The 26,515-nt window shown below is 35.9% G+C and overlaps 1 protein-coding gene across 15 annotated transcripts in view; it reads right to left on the reverse strand.

Moving 5' to 3' along the window:
- Positions 1-26,515, reverse strand: part of LOC127879225 (focadhesin-like) — a 444,547-nt gene that overhangs the window by 221,141 nt on the left and 196,891 nt on the right. For 14 of the 15 annotated variants that reach the window (XM_052425946.1, XM_052425939.1, XM_052425938.1 and 11 more), the window contains exon 5: positions 23,212-23,313. The exons of the other annotated variant lie outside the window; for it this stretch is intronic. In XM_052425946.1, the coding sequence (XP_052281906.1) occupies positions 23,212-23,313 (102 nt within the window). The remainder of the gene's footprint in view (positions 1-23,211; positions 23,314-26,515) is intronic. 15 annotated transcript variants of the gene reach the window in all.

The raw sequence follows: 26,515 nt of genomic DNA on the forward strand, positions 1-26,515 counted from the left end.
TAGTCAAGGTAAAGGTTAAAGTAAGGTATATCTGATGATGGGGCTTGAATGGGGAAAGTCAATGTGAAGGTCAAAGTAAGGTATATCTGATGATGGTGCTTGAATGGAGATAGTCAAGGTGAAGGTCAAAGTAAGGTGTATCAGAAGATGGGGATAGTTAAGGTGAAGGTCAAAGTAAGTTATAACAGATGATGGGGCTTGAGTGGGGATAGTCAAGGTGAAGGTCAACGTAAGGCATATCAGATGATGGGAATAGTTAAGGTGAAGGTCAAAGTAAGGTATATCAGATGATGGGGCTTGAATGGGGATAGTCAAGGTGAAGGTCAAAGTAAGGCATATCAAGATGATGGGGCTTGAATGCGGACAGTTAAGGTGAAGGTCAAAGTGAGGTATATAAGATGATGGGGCTTGAATGGGGATAGTCAAGGTGAAGGTCAAAGTGAGGTTTATCAGATGATGGGGCTTGAATGGGGATAGTCAAAGTGAAAGTCAAAGTGAGGTTTATTAGATGATGGGGCTTGAATGGGGACAGTCAAGGTGAAGGTCAAAGTGAGGTATATCAATTGATGGGACTTGAATGAGGATAGTCAAGGTGAAGGTCATAATGAGGTATATTAGATGATGGAGCTTGAATGGGGATAGTCAATTTTAAGTATCAACTGTGTCAGAAGTCTTGCTAGACACAACAGCTAACATAAGTACATCAAGAAATACCTCACTTAAATTATGTGAGTACAAAAGAGGTCAATTTGAAGGTGAAATTGTGGTTGATTAATACATGTATGTAACCCCCCCCCCCCCCCCCTCTGACTTGCAGCTAAGTAGTTCCTTTGTCCAAGTTTAAAACACTCTGTTTCAAACATGGCCTAGATTATATTGTTAGGAAAAATGTTCTGATTAATTTTCATGAAGGTTGGTCTATAAATGTCTACTCTAGATGAAGCACAAGCTTTTAATTTACTTTAAACTAAATATATACTTTTTAACCAAGTTTAAAAATCTGCAGAGATATCATCGAAAGAAGCTTTAGCAGTAAATATTGTCTCTACAGTGTTCACAAGAAGCTTCTTTTATATGACCAAGTGACCAAGTTTGTGATCCCACATGGCCAAGTTCCCAAACGCTGCCAAAATATCATTATAACAAATATTCTGACAAAGTTTCATGAGAATTGGACAAATACATAAAAAATTATATACTTTAGATAATGTTCATAAGCTTTTTCTTTGATACACCCTAGTGACCTTTTTACTACACATGTTTCCCACAAGATATAATTGTGACAAATGTTCTGGCCAAGTTCCATAAAAATTGGAAAATAAATAGAGCGTTCACAAATATAATACATCAATCTCACACATATATATTGCTGTAGGTTATCGATGACACAGTTCCAAAGTACTTTATCAAGGCAAATTTCAGGTACTTCATCAAGGTTAAAAAGGTGGACAGTAATTAGTCCCTATAGATCTTCGACACTGCAGCTGTCTGAGGTATGATGTTTCTGTCTTTACTTCTCTGCAATCACAGTAGCCCTACGAGGCACATTATTTTCACAGAAGTGCAATGTGTCCTATTATGGTTTGAGTTGATTGCACATGGCTAGATTGATGTCCAAATCTCCAGAATATAAAGAACATTAAGGTGAACTTAACAAGAATTTGTATGTCCAATATGCCTCCAAAACATGGCTGTTCACAGACAAAGAAGTTGTCACCAACATACTCATCTTTTACAAATGTTTTTCATCTGGATTCCATGGCGTCCTTTTTTAAGACAAAAGACCATTAAGAATCTGCCACAATGTTCTGCAAACAAAATTACTTCCGAAACAGTCACATTGATAAGATTAGGGCTTAAACAAGAATATGGTGAAACTTATGGATCATCACCATTAACATTCTTAGTTGACCAATAATTGTGTGGAAACTAATTATCGTTTAAGGGGCATTAACTCCCTGAAAAATCACCAGAGCATAACAACATGGCAATATGCCCATTTTCACTCTGTAAGCATACTGCATATAAAGATTCATATACTGTAAATACACGAATATAATATGCACTTTTTTACCTGCCGAATTTTTCTTCAAGTAGGGAGTGCGTATTATACTCGAATGTAGAGCAGAACAAAACTTAATCGTTGTTTTTCCCTGCGTGTCAGCTATTTTGAATTACACCATTACATCAAAGGGGGGCACTTGTGCTTACGATAATTGTAATGGCTACACCGTATATTACCATATACATGGTAAATAAACCAACCATCGGTATTATAGAGATATAATAATACTTATTATTTTATTATTATAATTATTGTCGTTTTGAATATTGACAAATGGAATTTAATGTTATAAAAAACAGCGTCTCTGTTTCTTTCTTTTGCAATTATGACTGCTTGATCCGTGTGTCAGCAGGTGGCCTGTGTGGTATCCGTAAAGGTGTTGAGAAGGGCCATTGTAAAACAATCAACGATAATACAAACAATAGACATAGATATTTATTATGCAACTGTCATGATAACGGCCCGATAACACATTGCGATCAATATACCGTGGTATTACTGTAAAACAGATGGTTTATAACGCCAAATTGATTTGTTATTGTCACAACACCAAAAATATATTGACAAAAATTTCAGAAATGACAGTGTCATTGCTGGTTTCGGACACTGAATGTTTTAGTGCGTAACTTACTTGGACTTTTAGATTTTACCGATAAATTTGTACCAAACTTGGGGGTGCTTATTTTACACAAAAGCATATTATATTCGTGTTTTTACGGTAATTCGGATCTTTATTTTAGGTCATAAAAGAAAACATTTTAGTTTCAAATGTTTTTGACTTTGCATTTGCATCTTTAATTGAGCTATGTCAAGAGGCATGTAAATACCTCAGTGAACAACAAAAATAAAAAAGATTATTGAAATTTTCCTTCAATCTCCCTCAAAGACACCAAGTAATAATTCTACCCAGGAGTATACAGACTCAAAATCATTTCAAATAAGCCTAAGGCTTTTGATGCAATCAAGCTGAATTAATAGGTTTTAATGAATTAAAATATATCAGAAGTATTTCAAAAGTTCCTTTATATTTCTTAGTTTCCTAAGTCAATTCTTCAATAACAAGGAGTTGTTAATTCATGTGTAAGGATGTTTCTGAACCCCCTCACATGCAACATTTACAGGAGCCTTTGGGGATTATTAACTATTTCAAATCACAGTCGAACATATAAATTATTAAAAATATCTGGGTCTTGTATGTATTCTTATTAGTCTTTATTAGTCCACATGTGTTGTGCATGAATTAATAAGCAGCACTGGACTTATTTCATATATTGATCAGTGTACTTTAGTTTTATCTATGCACTTTTATGTACTTTATCTAAATAAATATCCATATATGCAATTGTATGAATTATTTAAACTGCTAATTAGTGTCTTGAAGCTAGATTTTTCCCATTTATAAAGCAACTCATAAAATGAAATGTATACAACAGCTGTTCACGAACTGTTCCTAGATATTTACAGAAATAGTATGTATATATGTACAAATATTTGTTACTTAAAAAAGTTTGAGTTTGAGATTGCATCATTTCAAGTATTAAGTATTATTAAATAAGAATCAAATTGCAATTAAACTACTTTAGCAATAGAGCAATTTTCTTTTTTGGAAAGAGTGCTTGTGATAGAGTTATTTAAGTTTTGTACTTGTAATAATATTTTTGTTTTTTTATTATAATAATAATCATTGTTTTCGTCATCATTGTCAATTCATTGTCATGAACCACTACCAATATCAGTGGTATCGTTATCTTTTAAACTATTGACTTTCATGTTGTTTCTGTTAATTGATATCAGAAAAGAGACTAACAGCATAGTGCACTACGTAAGTTTTCATTACAAAACCAAGTCTCAAATAATAGAGCACTGCAAGCTAGGTCTGCATATGAGCTACCTGCATGGACAAGCTACGAACATTACATTCATTATTGAGTTGAAAACAGTTGTGTCATTTTAAGTATCAGTGACCTTGACCATGACCCCACTGGTCCCGAGTGCAACCAAAAGGTAGATCTGCCTGTCACCATACAAAATGTAATAATAATATCTGAGTAAAAACTCAAGGTCTTTAAAGGACCAATTGGTCCTAAGTTGAATCCCATAAGGTAGAAAGACTAAATTTACATGAATTTTAAAGACCATATCTCCATAAAAATTCAAGTTTTCAGGGAGAAAACTATTAATCTTTAATAACATTGATCGTTACCTCAATCGATTGTCCCCAAACAAACTTCCATGCTCATTCTGCATATAAGCTACCTACAACCTTATATTTCAGCATGATACCTCTATCAACAAGAGCTGTGTTTGTGAAACACAATTCCCCCTACTGCGCTTTGAAGCTGCAAGGCAGCTATTTTAGAAAAAAAAAGACCTTTGACCTTGAAGGATGACCTTGACCTTTCACCACTCAAAATGTGCAGCTCCATGAGATACAGTCATGAATGCCAAATATAAAGTTGCTATCTTCAATATTGCAAAAGTTATGACCAAACTTGAAGTTTTGGGACAGACACACACATACATTGACAGACAGACAGACATGTCAAAAACAATATACCCCCGATCATTTGATCCGGGGGCATAACAATCAACTTATTTACCAGAAACCATTTTTCTCTTTTAAGTAGAAGTGAGCTTGACCTTAATAGCCCCAAATGCAATCCAATTAGCTAGGCCTGCCTGTAATCTACCTGTACACACAACTATACAGTACAATACCTCCATCCAAACAATCTACCTGTACACACAACTATACAGTACAATACCTCCATCCAAACAATCTACCTGTACACACAACTATACAGTACAATACCTCCATCCAAACAATCTACCTGTACACACAACTATACAGTACAATACCTCCATCCAAACAATCTACCTGTACACACAACTATACAGTACAATACCTCCATCCAAACAATCTACCAGTACACACAACTATACAGTACAATACCTCCATCCAAACAATCTACCTGTACACACAACTATACAGTACAATACCTCCATCCAAACAGAACTTGTGCAACCTAAAAACATACACCTTAAGTGTTATTGATGTATTCAACTAAGATAAATTATTATATTTGATTTCAATCTTTAATACAAAATCGTTGTTTTGTCAATTTTGCTGAGCATCTTAATTTCTTTTTATTGTCCGCCATCCTATTTATGTTGTCCACAAGTGCATGCAACTTAAAAGCGTTTATACATATGAATCATATTTTGGAACTGGTTCCTTATTCCTTATTCAAATCGAATAAGGAACTGGAATTTTCATACTAAACAAAATATTAAAATGAACCAAAGGGACAAACAAATCAATGAAAATCATTGTAAATGTAGGTTGGGTATCAAAAAACATTAATTGCAGCACATCTCTATTAAGTTTCATTTAATGATAGCATAGTTCCTTATTCGGATTGAAAAAGGAATACTGGTTCCTTATTCCATATTCAAATCGAATAAGAAACTGGCATTTTCCTACTAAACAAACTATTAAAACGAACCAAAGAGACCAATAAATCAATGAAAATCATTTTTAATGTAAGTTGGGTATAAAAAACATTATTTGCAGTACATCTCTAATAAGTTTCATTTACTGATAACATAGTTCCTTTTTCGTATTGAAAAAAGAACTGGTTGACGCATTGAAATCACTTTGCATCCTTGAGCATATCCCCTTGTAACTGTTTAGGTATAAGAATGGAATGGGATAGCTAAATCATGACTGGTATTCAGCTATCGGAAAGTCTTCTCTACAAGTTAGGGTCAGAAAAAACTTCAAGAACTGTATCAGAAATATAAATTCAAACAAGAGATGTGTTTGTCAGAAACACAATGCCCCCTATTGTGCCACTTTGATTTTTTTTTACCTTTGACCTTGAAGAATGACCTTGACCTTTCACCACTCAAAATGTGCAGCTCCATGAGATACACATGCATGCCAAATATCAAATTGCTATGTCTAATATTTCAAAAGTTATCGCACAACTTTAACCAAGGTTTAAGTTTTGGGACAGAAAGACGGACAGACAGGCCAAAAACAATATACCTCCGATCATGAGATCCGGGGGCATTAAAAGTTATGATAAAACTTTAACGAAGGTTAAAGTTTTAGGAAAGAAAAATACAATGATATTTGACCTTTGACCTTGAAGGTTGACCTTGACCTTTCACCACTTAAAATGTACAGCTGAACGATAAGTAAGTAAGAGATTGAATGGAGAATTTTTTTTTTTTTTTTTTTTGAATTTTGACCTTTGACCTTGAAGGATGACCTTGGCCTTTCACCACTCAAAATGTGCAGCTCCACGAGATATTTACCAGTAATTATGGACCAAATCGGCAGAGTGACATTCACACATGTTAATCCCTTTTGTCAAAACACCGCAGACAGCAGTCTACACAATAGGTCAGTAGACAAGCTTTGCGTGTTTTCATAACGAGATGTTTTTGGCCTGTCTGTCCGTCTTTCTGTCCCAAAACTTAAACCTTGGTTAAAGTTGTGCGATAACTTTTGAAATATTAGACATAGCAATTTGATATTTGGCATGCATGTGTATCTCATGGAGCTGCACATTTTGAGTGGTGAAAGGTCAAGGTCATTCTTCAAGGTCAAAGGTAAAAAAAAATCAAAGTGGCACAATAGGGGGCATTGTGTTTCTGACAAACACATCTCTTGTTTGAATTTATATTTCTGATACAGTTCTTGAAGTTTTTTCTGACCCTAACTTCTAGAGAAGACTTTCCGATAGCTGAATACCAGTCATGATTTAGCTATCCCATTCCATTCTTATACCTAAACAGTTACAAGGGGATATGCTCAAGGATGCAAAGCGATTTCAATGCGTCAACCAGTTCTTTTTTCAATACGAAAAAGGAACTATGTTATCATTAAATGAAACTTATTAGAGATGTACTGCAAATAATGTTTTTTATACCCAACCTACATTAAAAACAAGAGCACCGCCTTGCTGGTGCAGACCGCTCATCTATTTTCTTTTCAAAGGTGAAGGAACTTTCATTTTCAATCACAAAGGAGGGAGGGGTGGAGTGAAGAGGGGTGTATAGTGTGGGGGTGTGGACATTTATTACATTATCTTCCAAAAATGCGGAAAAAAAATGCAAAAAAAAAAATCAATGGGGGAGGGGTGGGTGGGGGGTGGGTGGGTGTGGGTGCGATGGTTGGACGGTATTTCAAACATAAAATAATAAAAATAGATATTTGTGTTTTTTAACCGTTTAAAAAAAAAATTGGCGGGGGGGGGTGGGGTGGGGGGGTATAGTGTGAGGGTGTGGTGGTCATTTGTGAGATAATCTTAAAAAAAAAATAGGGGGGGGGATTCGGGGGGGAGGGGGGGGTGGGGGGTTGGATTCTTAGGTGCAATGGTTGGACGGTATTTCAAACATAAAATAATAAAATAAATATTTGTGTTTTTTAACCGTTTCAAAACAAAAAAATTGGGGGGATGGGGTCGGGGGGTGGAGTCGGGGGGGGGGGTTTAGTGTGAGGGTGTGGTGGTTATTTGTGAGATGATCTTAAAAAATAAAAAAAATAAAAAAACAAAATTAGGGGTGGGGAGATTTGGAGGGGGGAGGGGAGGGAGGGCACGGGGGATGGTTTGGGTGGAGTCTATTGTGGTATGTCAGGTAAGAGTAGTTTTGTCAAAGTATCAATCAAATCTAATCATGAATAAAGAAGTTATGGCAATTTTAGCAAAATTTAATAATTTGACCTTGAGAGTCAAGGTCATTCAATGGTCATGGTAAAATTCAACTTGCCAGGTACAGTAACCTCATGATAGCATAAAAGTATTTGAAGTTTGAAAGCAATAGCCTTGATACTTTAGAAGTAAAGTGGATCGAAACCCAAAATTTAACCATATATTCAAAGTTACTAAGTCAAAAAAGGGCCATAATTCTGTAAAAATGACAACCAGAGTTATGCAACTTGTCCTTTTACTGTACCCTTATGATAGTTTGCGAGTGTTCCAAGTATGAAAGCAATATCTATGATACTTTAGGGGTAAAGTGGACCAAAACACAAAACTTAACCAAATTTTCAATTTTCTAAGTATAAAGGGCCCATAATTCCGTCCAAATGCCAGTCAGAGTTACATAACTTTGCCTGCACAGTCCCCTTATGATAGTTAATAAGTGTTGCAAGTATGAAAGCAATAGCTTTGATACTGTAGGAATAAAGTGGACCTAAACACAAAAATTAACCAAATTTTCAATTTTCTAAGTATAAAAAGGGCACATAATTCAGTCAAAATGCCAGTCAGAGTTTCATTACTTTGCCTGCACAGTCCCCTTATGATAGTTAGTAAGTGTTGCAAGTATGAAAGCAATAGCTTTGATACTTAAGGAATAAAATGGACCTAAACACAAAACTTAACCAAAATTTTCAATTTTCTAAGTATAAAAAGGGCACATAATTCTGTCAAAATGCATGCCAGAGATATCTAACTTTGACTGCCCAGTCCCCTCATGATAGTAAGTAAGTGTACCAAGTTTGAATACAATAGCATTGATACAATCTGAGAAAAGTGGACCTTAACGCAAAACTTAACCGGATGCAAACGCCAACGCCAACGCCTACGCCAAGGTGATTACAATAGCTCATAATTTTTTTTCAAAATAGATGAGTTAATGATTTTCATTGATTTATTGGTCTCTTTGGTTCATTTTAATAGTTTGTTTAGTAGAAAAATACCAGTTCCTTATTCGATTTGAATATGGAATAAGGAACCAGTTCCTCATTCCTTTTTCAATCCGAATAAGGAACTATGTTACCATTCAATAAAACTTAATAGAGATGTGCTGCAATTAATGTTTTTTGATACCCAACCTACATTTACAATGATTTTCATTGATTTGTTTGTCCCTTTGGTTCATTTTAATATTTTGTTTAGTACAGTACACTCCACGCGTTTTCCCCAAAAAACGCGCTCCCTCCGCGGGTTTTTTCTGCTAGCGAGTGTTCACGCGGCGTTGGAAGAGCGAGGTGAACTCGATAAAACGCTCAGCGTTACGCCGCGTTCGCTAATTCCCGCGGCGTGTATTAACTTTAGGCTAGTCGGTAAATGCAGACACTTTCGGTTCTTATCAGTGATCGCCGCGCAACGCCGCGTTAGCAGTGTGCTACTTGGGCATGCCAAAAAATAAAAACATTGTTATAATAAATTGTTTACATACTGTAGTACATGTATAAAAAAGATAATTGTATAGAAAATTAATACGTATAAAAATTATGTTTTTTAATTCACAGGTACGTCTACGATATGAATTAGTCTAATATAATACATTTGACAAATTAATATTTAAATCATAACACATATGACACAAGAATAAATGTTCCGTAACATTTCCAAATGAGAATAATAATTCGTAATCCGAAACACACTACGATTTTTAATTGTTAACACGACGTTTACAAATGCTTCCAATATACAGTCATGTATATTTCCCGACAAAAGCGCGCGAAAATTATGCTGCAATGTACAAGGTCAAGGTACAATGTATACTCCTGCAAAGCGTGCGTGTATTGATTTTTTTATACAAACTTTGTAGCGCAGAGAACATTGAATTTTGTTGATTTCGGTTAAAAGTTTCTTTGGTATTTATTAACGAAATTATATCGCGAAAAAGTTGATATTTCCTCTAAAATAATTTCAAATCGAACACGCCGAATCTTTATCGTTACGGTATTTTAGTAGAGTAATTATTTTAACACTAATTGTATAGTAAACTGATTAAAGAAGACATCTGGGCGGAACTGGATTTTAAGTGTTTGACGTTATGAAAACACGCAAAGCTTGTCTACTGACCTATTGTGTAGACTGCTGTCTGCGGTGTTTTGACAAAAGGGATTAACATGTGTGAATGTCACTCTGCCGATTTGGTCCATAATTACTGGTAAACATTGTTTAGAATGTCGACGCAACAAGAATACAACTGTGAATATTAAATGCAATTATCAGCTCAATAGTTACCACCTTTTAGCAATCAATGGAATAACCTACAAACAAAGAGAAAATCAATGCATTAGCGAGCAGAGAATTGACTTTGTTCCGACAATTAAAACCATTCCTTATGCATTCGTTGAACGTGTTTACTTGAGTAAGTTATGCCTGTCGACAGGAAGCGGCTTTTCTTTGATTACGTCAAACTGTCAATTCACACAGATTTGCGAGATTTTTAGGGTCCTTGGTCATTTGTATACATGTTCAGTATAGAAAATCACCTGCTAACATGAAAACTTTGGATTAAATTATCAAAATAAAAACAATGTTGCAAACTGTGTTTATATTAATTGGTAAGTATTAGTTAGAAGACGACGTTTTGTGTGTCGTAAATCAACGAGTTTTCTATACAACAACAACTACTTCTACAACCACGTCGGGATCGATCTATCTTGGTTGTTTTTTTTTTGTAAATATTATACTACATGTACATGTATGTACTTGTAATAAATGTAATTTTATTTGAAAATCAGGAAGTCAAACAAAATTAAATTGATCGTTATCTCGTAAAACGCGGAGTTTCCCCCGCGTTGCCAACGCCGAGGGCCGCCGCGTTGGCTTATCAGTTTTGCCGATCGTTAACCGCCGCGTCCAAAATCATGCAAACGCCGCGTATAGCGGGATTTTCTTAATCTCCCTCCAGGTCGAAACCCGCGGAGTATGGAGGGAAATTGGGGAAAACGCGTGGAGTGTACTGTATGAAAATTCCAGTTCCTTATTCCTAATTCAAACCGTATAAGGAACTATGTTATTATTAAATAAAACAAAGTAGAAATGCACTGCAATTAATATTGTCACACCCGACATACATTTACAATAATTTTCGTTGAGTTATTCGTCTCGTTGGTTCATTTTGACTTAAAATTTATAGAAAGAACTTCCAGTTCCTTATTCTATTTGAATAAGGAATAAGGAACCAGTTCCTTATTCCTTATTCAAACTGAATAAGGAGCAGGATAATCATCACTTAAGACTTAGTTGAAATGTATTGAAATTAGAATTTTACATACACAACCGATATATAAATAATATGTTCGTTTATATGTGGTTAATTTTGGATCAATTTCATTTACGTTTTTTAAAAGTAAAACAAAATGCCAGTTCCTTATTCGGCTTGAATAAGGAATAAGGAACTGGTTCCCTTTTCTTTATTCAGCCTCGAATAAGGAACTGGATTATAAATAAAAACAAACATGTTTAAATGTACAAGTTTGATTTTTTTTTAATCACATACATGTAAAATGATAGTTTATGCTTTAGGTTTTGTTGCTGTGAAGTTAGTATTCTTATTAGAAAATATTGGTTCGGTTTAAACAAGAAATCCTATGCAAGCGAGATTAGAAGAAACATGAATATGTAACATAATACATAAAGTAAATGTATTCGAGTTATTTTGATTTACATCAGAAATGTTTGCATTTTCGTTCTTTAAAACCCTATAACAAATAGGTTACGCGTCAATAAGGAATAAGGAACAGTTCCTTATTCCTTATTCAAATAAGGAATAAGGAACTAGGAAAAAGGAACCAACTTATCACCCATTAATATCTATGGCAGCTAAAATGTATGCCCTTAGGGCTGCGGTCAAGGCTATTAAAGACACATATTTAAAAGCCAATAATGTCAATGAAACTTATGAACAGCAACATTTTAAACAGAAGTTACTACCAAAGAAAAATTATACCTAGCTTAGAGAGGCATTATCATAAATACCAATAATTAATTTACATATTAAACACCATGTATTTCCAATCAATGGTAATGTTTGTAACTAATTGCAAATAAATTACTAAATATGATTTGCCTATCTGGAAACACAAATATGTCAACACAGTTTATTCAGTCCTCTTATGGGATTGTTGAACCCGATACATTTCCAAAGCAACCAAAAGTAAAAACCAAGACTTGCCGGTCCAGTATCAAGAAAATAAAATTGGCTTTTCAACACACTCATGCATGGTGTATGCTATTTTTACACCTCAGCAATCAAATACAAATAAATATAGGTCAATTGCAGACAACAGTCAGTATGGATTCCCCCCCCCCCCCCCCCCCCCCCCCGACAAAAAAAACTAAATTACAGTCCAACCTGCCCGAGGGACCGCCTGTTAATAGCGACCAACAGTCAATAACGACCGCACCGATTTCCTCCCGAATGATTTCACTATATATTGAACCTGCGAATAAAGCCCACCTGTCAACAAAGACCAACGACCACCATTTTACATTCCCAAATCTCCATTTTGATAGCTTACAACGACCAATACAATCATAAAAATCAACGATTTCTCAACTTTCAAAAAACAAAATGGCCACCAGGACGCTGCGTAGTCACGTGATACACATCTTACCAGTGGACTCAGTCGGTCGCTATGGAGATATTGGCAAGTGACAGTTTATTGCAGTAGCAGTTGTTTGTTTATTTAACATGCATTGCTAATTGGTAGTCACCTGCTTCTTTTATGCATTTGACAGTTTGTCAAAAGTGTAAACATTTGCCTTCGTATTTAAGTGACTCGCGATTAATGTACTAATTGCCGAAAATATCAAAGCCAAATTTGGGGCTTTCATAAACTCATTAAGGAAATTAACGGTTTCATATTATTTACGATGCCTATTAAAGACAAACATTTTGAAAGTCATTCTCTTCTAAATTTCTCCGTAATAAGATGTTCATAGATTATTAAAAAGTAAATTGTCAGTTCAAGTTAACCATCATGGCTTCCAAGCGTAAGTTCTTGACGTTGGAAGAACGCGTTAAGGCCATTAGTTTGTTAGGTAAAGGACACGGTTGTAGACGAGTGGCTAGTGATCTCGGTGTAGGAAAAACTCAAATTCAGAGCATTTTAAAGCGTAAACATGAGATTATGGACGAATTCGAGGCGAACGTAAACTATGAAAGTAAACGCCCTAAGCGTGAGTCGGAATTCGCGTCAGTGAATGACTTAGTGCATAAGTGGTTTGTTGATGCAAGTGCAAGGCTCTTGCCTGTGTGTCTTGAGTGGAGGGGGACGGGGGTTGTATTGCTTATTGTGTTTTGTTGTTTCTACTGGTACGTTGAGTATCTGTCTGGAATCTTATTCTTGGATGTTTTCAGTCTTATATAAATATCAGATGTCATTTATTGTCCATTATTGTCAACTTTACTGGTTGTGTAGTAGTGATTCATGTATTTCATGTATAAATGTTTGCTATGTTATGTGTATTTTTTACTTTGTTCTTTGTAGAATTACATGTACATGTACGTATACATGTATTGTCAATAGTTATTTATACAGTTTATGATAAATTAAATAAATAATAAAAACATAAGGGAATAGAAATACAACATGTAATAAATATACAAATGTAAAACAAAAATGTGTTTTCAATCCTTTATTTCAATATACATGCATAAGTTTTCAAACATTTAAACAATAGAGCACATACATAGATAAGGTACCTGTTAAAAAACTACTAGCATATTTTGCAAAAGTTTATATCGACCCTGCGAATAAAGACCACCTGTGAACAAAGACCACAACGACTAAATCCCTTGAGTGGTCTTTATTGACAGGTTGGACTGTACACTTGAAAATAACTGTCAATGTTCCATAACAGTAAATTAAACGGCCAGTATCTTTCACTCCAAAAGTCATGTTTGAACTGAAAACACCGGTGACATGTCAGTCGTTTTGAGTCCCGAAAAGTATGAACACCAATGAAACAGGTGCATGTAACAATAAGACTGTTTATTATATAACTGTTTAATGCTTTTAACAAACTACAGGTTGTATCAATCGTTGAAATAAATCCCGTATTATGCTATTACATACTAGCCAGACTACTTTCTTCGACCCATTTAATGAAGTCACAGTACGTGCACCGAAAATAGGAAACCCCTATTACAAAAAATATTATGTAGTACATCGTGTGTGGTCATTTCTGTGATGAAATACAATAGTTTTATTTAAACTCTCTGGAATTTAAGGACATGTCCGACGTGGTGTTTTTTAACAGTGAACTATTTGTTTAAAACATCCAACGAATGCAAAACATATTTCGGAGTGTGTGTTTATCATGCATAAATGTAAATTTGGATAGGAATACAAGAAAATAGTTGGTTTAAACTAAGTTTCGATAAAGACATGGAAGAATAGATCCGAGTGGAAGTGAATATCGTTTTAAAGTTTTTGTTATCAACATCAAATTAAAGTTGTCAACTAAATTGTTATAAACATTGGATTAACGATGTCATTCAGGTAAACGTGTCAGAAACCTGTGTTTTCTAGGTTCAAATGTTTACACGTTAATTTACATAAACTGTATTCATACGCCTCTTAAATAAACTACGTACCGTTTTAGTCATTGTTTTGTCAGTTTTATTAAAGCAAAAAATACAAGTGTTAACTGTTTTTGTTAGTTGTTGTATATAATAAAAGGAATGTTACGCTAGTCAATTGTTCCAAGAGTTTGTATCAGTCTCATGGCCTGTGCTTTTTCGCATCATCATCACACAAGCCACTCTACTAATACAAACTCTTGGAACAATTGTTGATTAGCGTAATATGTATTTGAAGCAATTATCGGCTGCATTCATAGTGAAAAAACATGAGCGCGTGACATAGTAAATAGATGTTTATTGATGATAAGGTGTTAAAAACAACACATTAGCTGGCAAGTGTTGTTATAAGGTGATAAAAGGATGAGCGACCGTCTATCAAGGAAAACAAATTGTATTTGAACTTTTATAACTACCTAAATATTATTTAACAAGATTATGACGTCTTTTTTCTTTAAATTAGAACGATACAGTTATACCGTAACTTCCGTTTATGAAAGCTAACTCGCTTATATATTTGTTTGATCAGACGTGACATCAATGACAAGTGAAATTTTTATTAACAAGAGGGCCAAGATGGCTCTAGTTCGCTCACCTGAGAGGAGTCGGTTCATTCAATCTTTACCAAATGTCAAACTTGACCTATATATTGTCCAGACAAACATCCTAGTAAAGTTTCATCATTATTTCATCTGCGAGTCATGATCAATATACCTATGAAGTTTCATGAACCTAAGCATAAGCGTTCTTGAGTTATCATCCAGAAACCATTTTAACATTTCAGGTCACCGTGACCTTGACCTTTGACCTAGTGACCTGAAAATCAATAGGGTCATCTGCGAGTCGTGATCATTGTACCTATGAAGTTTCATGATCCTAGGCATAAGCGTTCTTGAGTTATCATCCACAAACCATTTTACTATTTCAGGTCACCGTGACCTTGACCTTTGACCTAGTGACCTGAAAATCAATAGGGGTCATCTTCGAGTCATGATTAATGTACCTATGAAATTTCATGATCCTAGGCATAAGCGTTCTTGAATTATCATCTAGAAACCATTTAACTATTTCTGGTCACCGTGACCTTGACATTTGACCTAGTGACCTGAAAATCAATAGGGGTCATCTACGAGTCATGATCAATGTACCTATGAAGTTTCATGATCCTAGGCATAAGTGTTCTTCAGTTATCACTAGGAAACCATTTTACTATTTCGGGTCAACGTGACCTTGACCTAGTGACCTAAAAATCAATAGGGGTCATCTACGAATTATGATCATTGTACCAATGAAGTTTAATGATCTTAGGCCTAAACATTCTTGAGTTATCATCCGGAAACCATTTTACTATTTCGGGTCATTGTGGCCTTGACCTTTGACCTAGTGACCTGAAAATCAATAGGGATTATCTGCGAGTCATGATCAATGTATCTATGAAGTTTCATGATCCTGGGCATAAGCGTTTTTGAGTTATCATCCGGAAACCATTTTACTGCTTTGAGTCACCATGACCTTGACCTTTGACCTAGTGACATGAAAAATAGGGTCATCTGCAAGTCATGATCAATGTATCTATGAAGTTTCATGATCCTAGGCATAAGTGTTCTTGAGTCATCATCCGGAAACCATTTTACTATTTCGGGTCATCGTGACCTTGACCTTTGACCTAGTGACCTGAAAATCAATAGGGGTCATCTGAAAGTCATGATCAATAATGAGAAAACTGCCCCCCTCCCAGCAACCATGTTATTCAACTGACCGGAACCATTTTTTAACTCAACTCTCGTATCAAAGAAACAAATGTTCTGGGCAAATATCATGAAAATTGGGCCAAAAATGTGACTTCTACTGTGTTCACATGTTTTCACTATATACATATAGAGAAAAATGCCCCGCCACTGGCTGCCATGTTTTTTCACCGATCTCGACCATTTTCGAACTTGTCCGAGACATCATGAACGGAACCAGTGTTTTGACCAACTTTCATGATGATTGGGCAAAAATTGTGACTTCTAGAGTGTTTACAATGTTTCTCTATAGCCAAATAGGGAAAACTGCCACTATATACATATAGAGAAAAATGCCCCGCCCACTGGTGGCCATGTTTTTTTTACTGATCTCGACCATTTTTAAATTCTTCCGAGACATCAATTAAACCAATGTTTTGACCAACTTTCATGATGATTGGGCAAAAATTGTGATCTCTAGAGTGTTTACAAGGTTTATCTATAGCCAAATAAGGAAAACTGCCCCGCCCACTGGCGGCCATGTTTTTCAAAGGATCGGAACCACTTTTAAACTCAACCAAGATATCATTAAGACAAACATATTGACAAAGTTACATGAAGATTGGGCATGAAATGTGACTTCTACAGTATTTACAAGGTTTTTCTTTTTTTTTACCTAGTGACCTAGTTTTTGACCCGGCACAACCCAGTTTCGAACTCTGCCCAGATTTCATTGGGACAAAGCTTCTGACCAAGTTTCATGAAGATGGGACAAGAGATGTGGCCTCTAGAGTGTTTACGAGCAAATGTTTACGGACCGACGGACGGACGGACATACGACGGACAAAGACCGGACACAAAAAATACATTCCAATGAATGTAACACGAACTGTTGGATATACTGAATGAAAGAGATGCATTAGTAAACAACAATACTATTTTTGATAAAGTTTAAAAATAGTCATGAAATTAAATCAATTTATAAGACATTATTCTGTATCAATCAATATAAATTATTTATGTTATTATGCTTAGTTATCGGCAAATAGACTTTGTTTCAGACTCACAGTGTTTGAACAAATGGGTGGGGTTACGACGTAGCAATACTACCAACTGACCAACCATCTAAAAAGTGATGATCTGAGAATAGCGGTCAGTTTTTACTGTAGATACAAACAAATCAATTCTCGGGTAACGAAATTGTTAACAAACTCTGATGTATTTCAGACTTAATTGTCCATTATGTATTTTTAGAAATCTCCAATAATAGTAAGCAGTATAACTTGAACTTGGTAATACAATTACAGTCCAACCCCTACTTCCGGTCACCCCTCATCGCCGGTCACCCAGTGTAGGCGGCCGGTCTGTGCCGCGACCGTCGATAAACGATATATAATGCACCCCTCTTAAGCGGTAACCCCGTTTCTCCGGCCAGCGGCCAGCAGTTTTGCATCTCAAATGTTAAATTCCCCCCATATGAGTGGTCACGCGCAAGTAAGTCAGTCATGTACATTGGCAAAATTACACAGACGCAACGGCGAAAATAATCGATACGTACTTCCAGTCTGCGGTTTAGGCTCTGTAGTACTGAAGCTTAATGTGTGATACATTTTGACAGCCAGTTTGCAAATTGCAATTAATTAGCGGCGGATTATCGGGTTATCGGGTTAAAAGCAATATGCGACCTTTTGATCTTTTTATTTCCGCAAGTGCGAATATCACCTATTATTATTGGAAAGGAGATTCTTAATTTATAATTTCTTATTTGTAGCTCATACTATTTCAAGCACACATTTATGACAATTATCGGCTAATTAAAAGTTAAAAAGAACAACAAAACTTTTAACCGAAATCAACTGATCTACATGTTCTCTGTGCTACAAAGTTTTTATCCAAAAATCAATACACGCATGCTTTTGAACCATGGGTAGCGCGTGACATTGTACATTGGTGCATAGTTTTCGCGCGCTTTTGTCGGGACAAAGGAAATACACGATGCTAGAATTTGTAAACGTCTCGTTACATTAAACAATCGGGAGTGTGTTTTGGATTACAAATTATTATTCTCATTTGGGAATAAAACAAAACATTTATATTTGTTTTATATTAACAATGATTTCAATATTAATTTTGATAAAACCCTTTACGCGGCGAAAAAACGTTTTTATAATATTATGCATGAAAAGCACGATTACCAGGAGGATTACACCCGGTTGCTATTATCAGTCTCTTAAGTAACTGGCCACGATTTTATCGTGAAGGAGATCACTGTCGGGACCAATTCGTGCGGTAGGTATTCAAAGCCATAAAACTTAAATAATCGATTTATAGTGACACGGGAGTTATTCACGCATAACTGATTCACAACTGTTCCCATCTTAAGTGCATTGGGGCCATACAACGCGCATTGTGTAAACAATGAATCATGAGAATGATTCTTTTTCATTGACTTGATTTTGATGATGATGATATTGATGATGATTAGAAAGATGAATAGAATATTTATTGAATGAAAATGTTGTCTTATAGATGATTTTAGAAAGGAAGAAATAAAATTATTTTAAGTCTATGCATTGTTTAGTACATGTACACATATTTATCATTTTGTTTATACAAAAATTGAACAGTTGGCCATGCACTCATCAACTCCAGACTCCCTATGACCCAACCCCCTCTTAAGAGGTCACCCCGCTTAAGCAGCCAATTTGGCTGTTTCCCTTGACTGGCTGCTTAAGAGGGGTTGGACTGTACTTAAATATCTCTCTCGATTAACACTTAATTCCCAAACATCACCAGACCATTTGTCCATATTTTGTACTTAATGAGACAATTCTAACCATAACCTTTGATATATGTAGCTGCTACATAATGTCTAACTAAACTTAATATTATTAATCATATACTACACTTTCTATTTTGTAAAAAGATTGAATGCCAACAAGTCAAGCAAATTTATTGAATAAAATGATTCATTATATAATGTTCCATCTCCCCTTGGATAAAGAAACATGTTTTTAATACGCCCTAGCTCCTATAACAGGCATGAATCAGTTACAGAAATCGTTATATAAACGCTATCACGTAAACTATGTGCACTTGAAGTTTTCCATTTTCCAAGTTGTCCAAGATATCATTGGGATAAATCTTCTGACAAAGTTTTATGAAGATGGGAAATAAATGTGGCATCTAGAGTGTTAACAAGGTTTAACTATAGCAATATTATAATATCCATATAAGAAAAATGCCCCATCCCCTGGTGGCCATGTTTGACAGACAATCGGATCTCTACATTTCATCATTACCCCACAATTCAAAATAAAATTTCCGTACTAGTTACAAATAAAGCCATATTGTTATTTCAAGGAATTTAACACATAAATAATGAGGCAATTGAACATGTACTTTTGTTAAAAATTCAGCTGTTACTATCATGAAGACCACTTACAGAATGTCTTTACCAATAGCAAATCATAAATTAATCATACTTCAGTTCATTGCACTTTCATTCTGTTTAAGTGTTTTCCACTTATCAAACTTTTTGCTTCCTGATTGTTGTTAAAATAATAGATTATTAATATATGTGTAACTTGAGTTTGAAAGATTAGCTGTATAGAAATATGTACGGTGAGCTTGTTTAATTTTTTCAAATAAAACTAGGCTGGACAAAAGACAGCTGTTTCCCCAACCGTTATTCTTTTTTCTTCAGGTGATTGTCGTGGCATTTACCCAAAGTGATTGCCTCATGCCTATTAGATTTTTTATTTTAAAAAAATACAAAAAGAAGATCTTCAAAAGAGACCTTGTAATATGACTTTGACCTTTACCATGAGGAAGCATTACTACGTCATTTCTCCTGCACATTGTTCCAATAATCTAAACATATAATGAAGTTTCAATAAAGTATACGAGATATGAAGGTGACACAAATATGGAGACTCAATCTATTGACCATCAGATGTGACCTTGACTATGTCAGCCGGCATGATTGTCTCTTGTCTTCTACATATCATATCTTGGATCTTAATACAGTATCTTTATTTTATGAAAATCTTTAAAGGTATAAAAAAAAAACATGAAACCAAATAAAAGTATGACCTTGTAAAGTGACTTTGACCTTCAGACAGCAGCATGACTGGCTCTTTGCTTCTGCATATCATCTCAATGACATTAACATGTTTACAAAGTTTCATAAAAAATCCATCAATAGGTATAGAAGATATGGAGCAGACACTTACAAATGCCGGCTAAACATATTGAACTGCCAGTCTTACCTTGACCTATCATCACAGACACATGTAATTTGCAAATCATCTAAATAAACTAAATATTTACACTGTTAACTTGTCAGCTTTAGTGTATGAAATACATAAACACTGGGTGATTAGACACAGTAGTCAGCATTTGTGAATTAAATACATTCATATCAGGTGATTAGACAAAGTAGTCAGCATTTATGAATTAAATACATTCACATCAAGTGATTAGACAAAGTAGTCAGCATTTATGAATTAAATACATCCACATCAGGTGATAAGACCAAGTAGTGAGCATTTGTGAATTAAATACATTCACATCAGGTGATTAAACAAAGTAGTCAGCATTTATGAATTAAATACATTCACATCAGGTGATTAAACAAAGTTGTCAGCAATTATGAATTAAATACACCCACAAACAAGGATTAGACAAATTTATCAGCAAAAATGAATTGAATACAATGTTCGCTGATATTAAGCTCTGTTTTGTGACTCTGTCACAATTTGACAAACATGATAGCCTTAAATACAATAGCATTCACGAAACACTTAGCTATAGTGAAATTGTTCTGACAGCTTATGTAAAATCATTGTGTTGCTAAAAGTTTTCCATTAGTGCAGTGCAAATAACCTTCTCTGAACAGTTATGTCAAAACATTTCACATGCAGGAAAATTGTTTCCAAATAAAAACATAAATGACATTTGACAATTCATCGTTCACTACAAACTGCTTATTGACAAGTAACCGTTTACATTTATGAAGTTAATATTCAGTTCATTTAAATGAACGATTGATCACGTTTTAAGCCATCTTTAGCTTCTTTAGCTTCCAGTATGTATAATAAGCATGTCCTTAAGCGAACAGTAAAATTTTGCATAACGGCATTTAATTTACAGATTAGTTATGAAGGCTATGCAGTGCATGCGAAGATGTCTTGGAAATGGTAAATCTATGTAGAAAACATAACAAATGATTTAAATAGAGCTGAGTTATTTTCACTCAGTCTTACAAACGGCATTTAAAGAAGTTAATATATATATATGATCTTGCATGTGTGGTCGTTTTGTATTGAATTTATTAAATAAGTCATCTAAATGAAGTTAAAAACGAGGCTTGCCGAGTTTTTATCTTTTTTTAGATGATGAGTTTAACAAGGGCTGTTTGTAAAACATGCATGCCCCCCATATGGGCTGTCCGTTGTAGTGGCAGCCATTGTGTGAATACGTTTTTTGTCACTGTGACCTTGACCTTTGACCTAGTGACCTAAAAAATCAATATGGGTCATCTGCAAGTCATGATCAATGTACCTATGAAGTGTCATGATCCTAGGCAAAAGCGTTCTTGAGTTATCATCTGGAAACAATTTTACTGTCTCGGGTCACCGTGACCTTGACCTTTGACCTAGTGACCTGAAAATCAATATGGGTCATCTGCGAGTCATGATCAATGTACCTATGAAGTTTCATGATCCTAGGCGTAAGCAGTCTTGAGTTATCATCCGGAAACCATTTAACTATTTCGGGTCACCGTGACCTTAACCTTTGACCTAGTGACCTGAAAATCAATAGGGGTCATCTGCGAGCCATGATCAATATACCCATGAAGTTTCATGATCCTAGGCATATGTGTTCTTGAGTTATCATCCGGAAACCATTTTACTATTTCGGATTACCGTGACCTTGACCTTTGACCTCGTGACCTCAAAATCAATAGGGGTCATCTGCAAGTCATGATCTATCTACCTATGAAGTTTCATGATCCTAGGCATATGCGTTCTTGAGTTATCATCCGAAAACCATTTTACTATTTCGGGTCACCGTGACCTTGACCTTTGACCTAGTGACCTCAAAATCTATAGGGGTCATCTGCGAGTCATGATCAATCTACCCATGAAGTTTCATGATCCTAGGCGAATGCATTCTTGAGTTATCATCCGTAAACCATTTTACTATTTCTGGTCACCGCGACCTTGACCTTTGACCTAGTGACTTCAAAATCAATAGGGGTCATCTGCGAGTCATGATCAATCAACCCATGAAGTTTCATGATCCTAGGCGTATGCGTTCTTGAGTTATCATTCAAAAACCATTTTACAATTTCAGGTCACCGTGACCTTGACCTTTGACCTAGTGACCTCAAAATCAATAGGGGTCATCTGCGAGTCATGATCAATGTACCTATGAAGTTTCATGATCCTAGGCCCAAGCCTTCTTGAGTTATCGTCTGACAACCACCCGGTGGACGGACCGACCGACAGACCGACATACCGACAGACCGACATGAGCAAAGCAATATACCCCTTTTCTTCGAAGGGGGGCATAATAATTTCAATACAAAGCGACCACGAATCTAAGATTCCATTTATAACATGACCAACAAATTTTCTTTCCATTTTATGCTCTTTTCACTGTTTATTCACATTGTAAAAGAGTTTAACTGAAGAAATTCGCTGGAATAATGACGTCATTTCGTCAAAAAAATGCCGTCATTTCACAGTTATATAACTAGTGTAATAACACCCGTGTTATAAACAAAATTGAGCATTACGTTATTCCACTCCTGGAGCATAGGTCATGTTATAAAATCATATTGGCTTAAAGCATATAATTCAAGGACTTAATCACCTGTGCCATTTAAAGTAATTGGGAATATAATTTTTTAAAGTGGATAATTGATTCAACAAAAACCAAGTAATATTTTACAACAGCAAACTACAAGCCAACGATTACTTAGGGCTATTATATGGGCTGATAATGATCATGATTCCTTTTAGAACAAAGTGCTTGAGTATGTATGTGACCAAACTACAACCCTACCTGATTTTATATGGGCAGGAGACCTGTACCCCTGCAGAAATCTTCAGCAGCACTTGTAGAACCATCAGCTCCCCCAGGCCATGTACAATACCCAGCATACTCCTGACAAATTAAAAACTGTTTGAGTCTTACTCTGTAAAATGGGGCTTAATGCATGTGCATAAAGTTGTGTCCTGGATGAGCTTGTGCAGTCATGTTAATGGGGCTTAACGCATGTGCATAGAGTTGTGTCCTGGATGAGCTTGTGCAGTCATGTTAATGGGGCTTAATGCATGTGCATAGAGTGTTGTCCTGGATGAGCTTGTGCAGTCATGTTAATGGGGCTTAAGGCATGTGCATAAAGTTGTGTCCTGGATGAGCTTGTGCAGTCATGTTAATGGGGCTTAATGCATGTGCATAGAGTGTTGTCCTGGATGAGCTTGTGCAGTCATGTTAATGGGGCTTAATGCATGTGCACAGAGTGTTGTCCTGGATGAGCTTGTGCAGTCATGTTAATGGGGCTTAAGGCATGTGCATAAAGTTGTGTCCTGGATGAGCTTGTGCAGTCATGTTAATGGGGCTTAATGCATGTGCATAGAGTGTTGTCCTGGATGAGCTTGTGCAGTCATGTTAATGGGGCTTAAGGCATGTGCATAAAGTTGTGTCCTGGATGAGCTTGTGCAGTCATGTTAATGGGGCTTAATGCATGTGCACAGAGTTGTGTCCTGGATGAGCTTGTGCAGTCATGTTAATGGGGCTTAATGCATGTGCACAGAGTGTTGTCCTGGATGAGCTTGTGCAGTCATGTTAATGGGGCTTAAGGCATGTGCATAAAGTTGTGTCCTGGATGAGCTTGTGCAGTCATGTTAATGGGGCTTAATGCATGTGCATAGAGTTGTGTCCTGGATGAGCTTGTGCAGTCATGTTAATGGGGCTTAATGCATGTGCATAGAGTTGTGTCCTGGATGAGCTTGTGCGGTCATGTTAATGGGGCTTATTGCATGTGCATAGAGTTGTGTCCTGGATGAGCTTGTGCAGTCATGTTAATCAGGGACTTTCTGCCTAAACTGGATTTTTGCTTGAAAGAAAATTCCTTTAAACAGAAAATACAAGGAAAGCAGAAAGTTTTGTCTATGGTTAGCATATGCGGACTGCATAGGCTTACATTTAATTGGACTACACTTTACATACATGCAATCAGTTCCATTTTTCCCACAATGAGGCTCATTTCTGAGGATTATGAAGAAGATACTACAGTTGTTGTGAACAAGAGGGCCTGAAATTCCCAAAGTCGCTCACCTGAGATAACAAGATATTATTGGGACAAATCTTCTGACCAAGTTTCACGAAGATCGGAAAATAAATGTGGCCTCTAGAGTGTTAACAAGGTTTTACTATAGCCATATAAGGAAAAATGCCCCGCCCCTGGCAGCCATGTTTTTCAACCAACCGGCATCATTTTTGAACTCATCGAAGATGTTATCGGGATGAATCTTCTGACCAAGTTTCATGAAAATCTGACAGTAAATGTGGCCTCTAGAGTGTTAACAAGATTTTACTATAGCCATATAAGAAAAAATGCCCCGCCCCTTGGAAGCCATTTTTTCAAGCAAACATAATTATTTTCGAACTCATCCAAGATATCATTGAGACCAATCTTCTGACCAAAATTCATGAAAATTGGACGATAAATGTGGCCTCTAGAGTGTTAACAAGGTTTTACTATAGCCATATCAGGGGTTAACACTAACTTTTGTTTCAACTAGCCCATTCGGGCTAGTAAATGCAGAACCTACTAGCCCTGACCAATCTTTCATGTGCCCTGACCCAAATATTATCAAAACCTTTATATTTATCATTCAACTTGTATTTTCTTGTGCGTGGAGATGTGCAATTATGATTCAATCATTCTTATTAGCTTGCCTTACTAATGCTAATAAATTCAATATTCATATACTTAAGATATCTATTTGTAATCTTCAGGCCATTTCGGGAGAAATTTCCTTGTTTTGTTTTCCCTCATACTTTCTATTACTTTCCTCCTTCCCTTTTCTTTTCTTATCCGAGGAACCCCCATCCCCACCCGTAAAGCCAAACTTAAACAACGACATGAATATTAAAACCTGTTTCACATTAGATTGCCGCGGTTGCCGTCTGACCACAAATGGTAAGTAAATCTTAGGTGTCGCAAAATAACGTGTTACCGTAGTCATAACAATTGTACAGGGTTAACTCTCTACTAAAAGCCTGGATCAACCATTAATATTAGTTTTGCTAATTGAATTGCGTTATAAAGATTGTCAAAACACTTATAATCGACCAAACAAATTAAAATTATTTAAAATTGGTAAATAACTAATAATTTTATAGTAACTTTGTGTTAATGTCGAGTTTTATACCATCATTGATCCCGGACGATCCTGGGCGATCCCGGCTTTTAGTTTAAAACGTATTTTTATCGAGAAAACACGTCACTTCGAGGAAACCAATCAAAAACCGTATCTAGCGGAATTCTGTTTAAAAATAGGTACTGACGTGTTTTACCAGGAAAACCGCCATGGATTTTCTGAATTGTCGGCCTCTTTTTGATTGCAATCAGGGGGTTCCAAATATATTTCGAGATACGATCCGTTTGTTGTCTCCAACTTCACTCTGGGATTTAATTGTCATCTGATCATACTGTATTAAGATTTCTGCATCTTTGAAAAGCTTATTTAAAACACAGTTTATTGATATAGAACACATAATCCCGCCCAAAATACACACTACGGGTTGGGCATGTTCCTGGGACATTGGCTAGCCCGGACCTAGGTACAGGCAGTGAATGTCCTTCGGACGTGCCTTAGTGTTAAGCCCTGCATATATAGCCATATAAGGAAAAATGCCCCGCCCCTGGTGGCCATGTTTTTAAAGAAACCAAAACCATTTTCGAACACATCCAAGATATCATTAGGACAAAACTTCTGACCAAGTTTCATGATGATCGGAAAATAAATGTGACCTCTAGAGTGTTAACAAGGTTTTACAATAGCCATATTATGTAGGAAAATAGCCCCGCCCCTGTGGTGGCCATGTTTTTCAATCAACGGGCATCATTTTTGAACTCCTCCAAGATACTATTGGGATGAATCTTCTGACCGAGTTTCATGAAGACTATAAATGTGGCCTCTAGAGTGTTAACAAGATTTTACTATAGCCTTATAAAGCCATATAAGGAAAAATGCCCCGCCCCTTGGCAGCCATGTTATTCAAGCAAACGTAACCATTTTCGAACTCATCCAAGATATCATTAAGACAAATCTTCTGACCATATTTCATCAAGATT

Source organism: Dreissena polymorpha, chromosome 4 (assembly GCF_020536995.1).
Source record: "Dreissena polymorpha isolate Duluth1 chromosome 4, UMN_Dpol_1.0, whole genome shotgun sequence".
NCBI classification, from domain to species: domain Eukaryota; kingdom Metazoa; phylum Mollusca; class Bivalvia; order Myida; family Dreissenidae; genus Dreissena; species Dreissena polymorpha.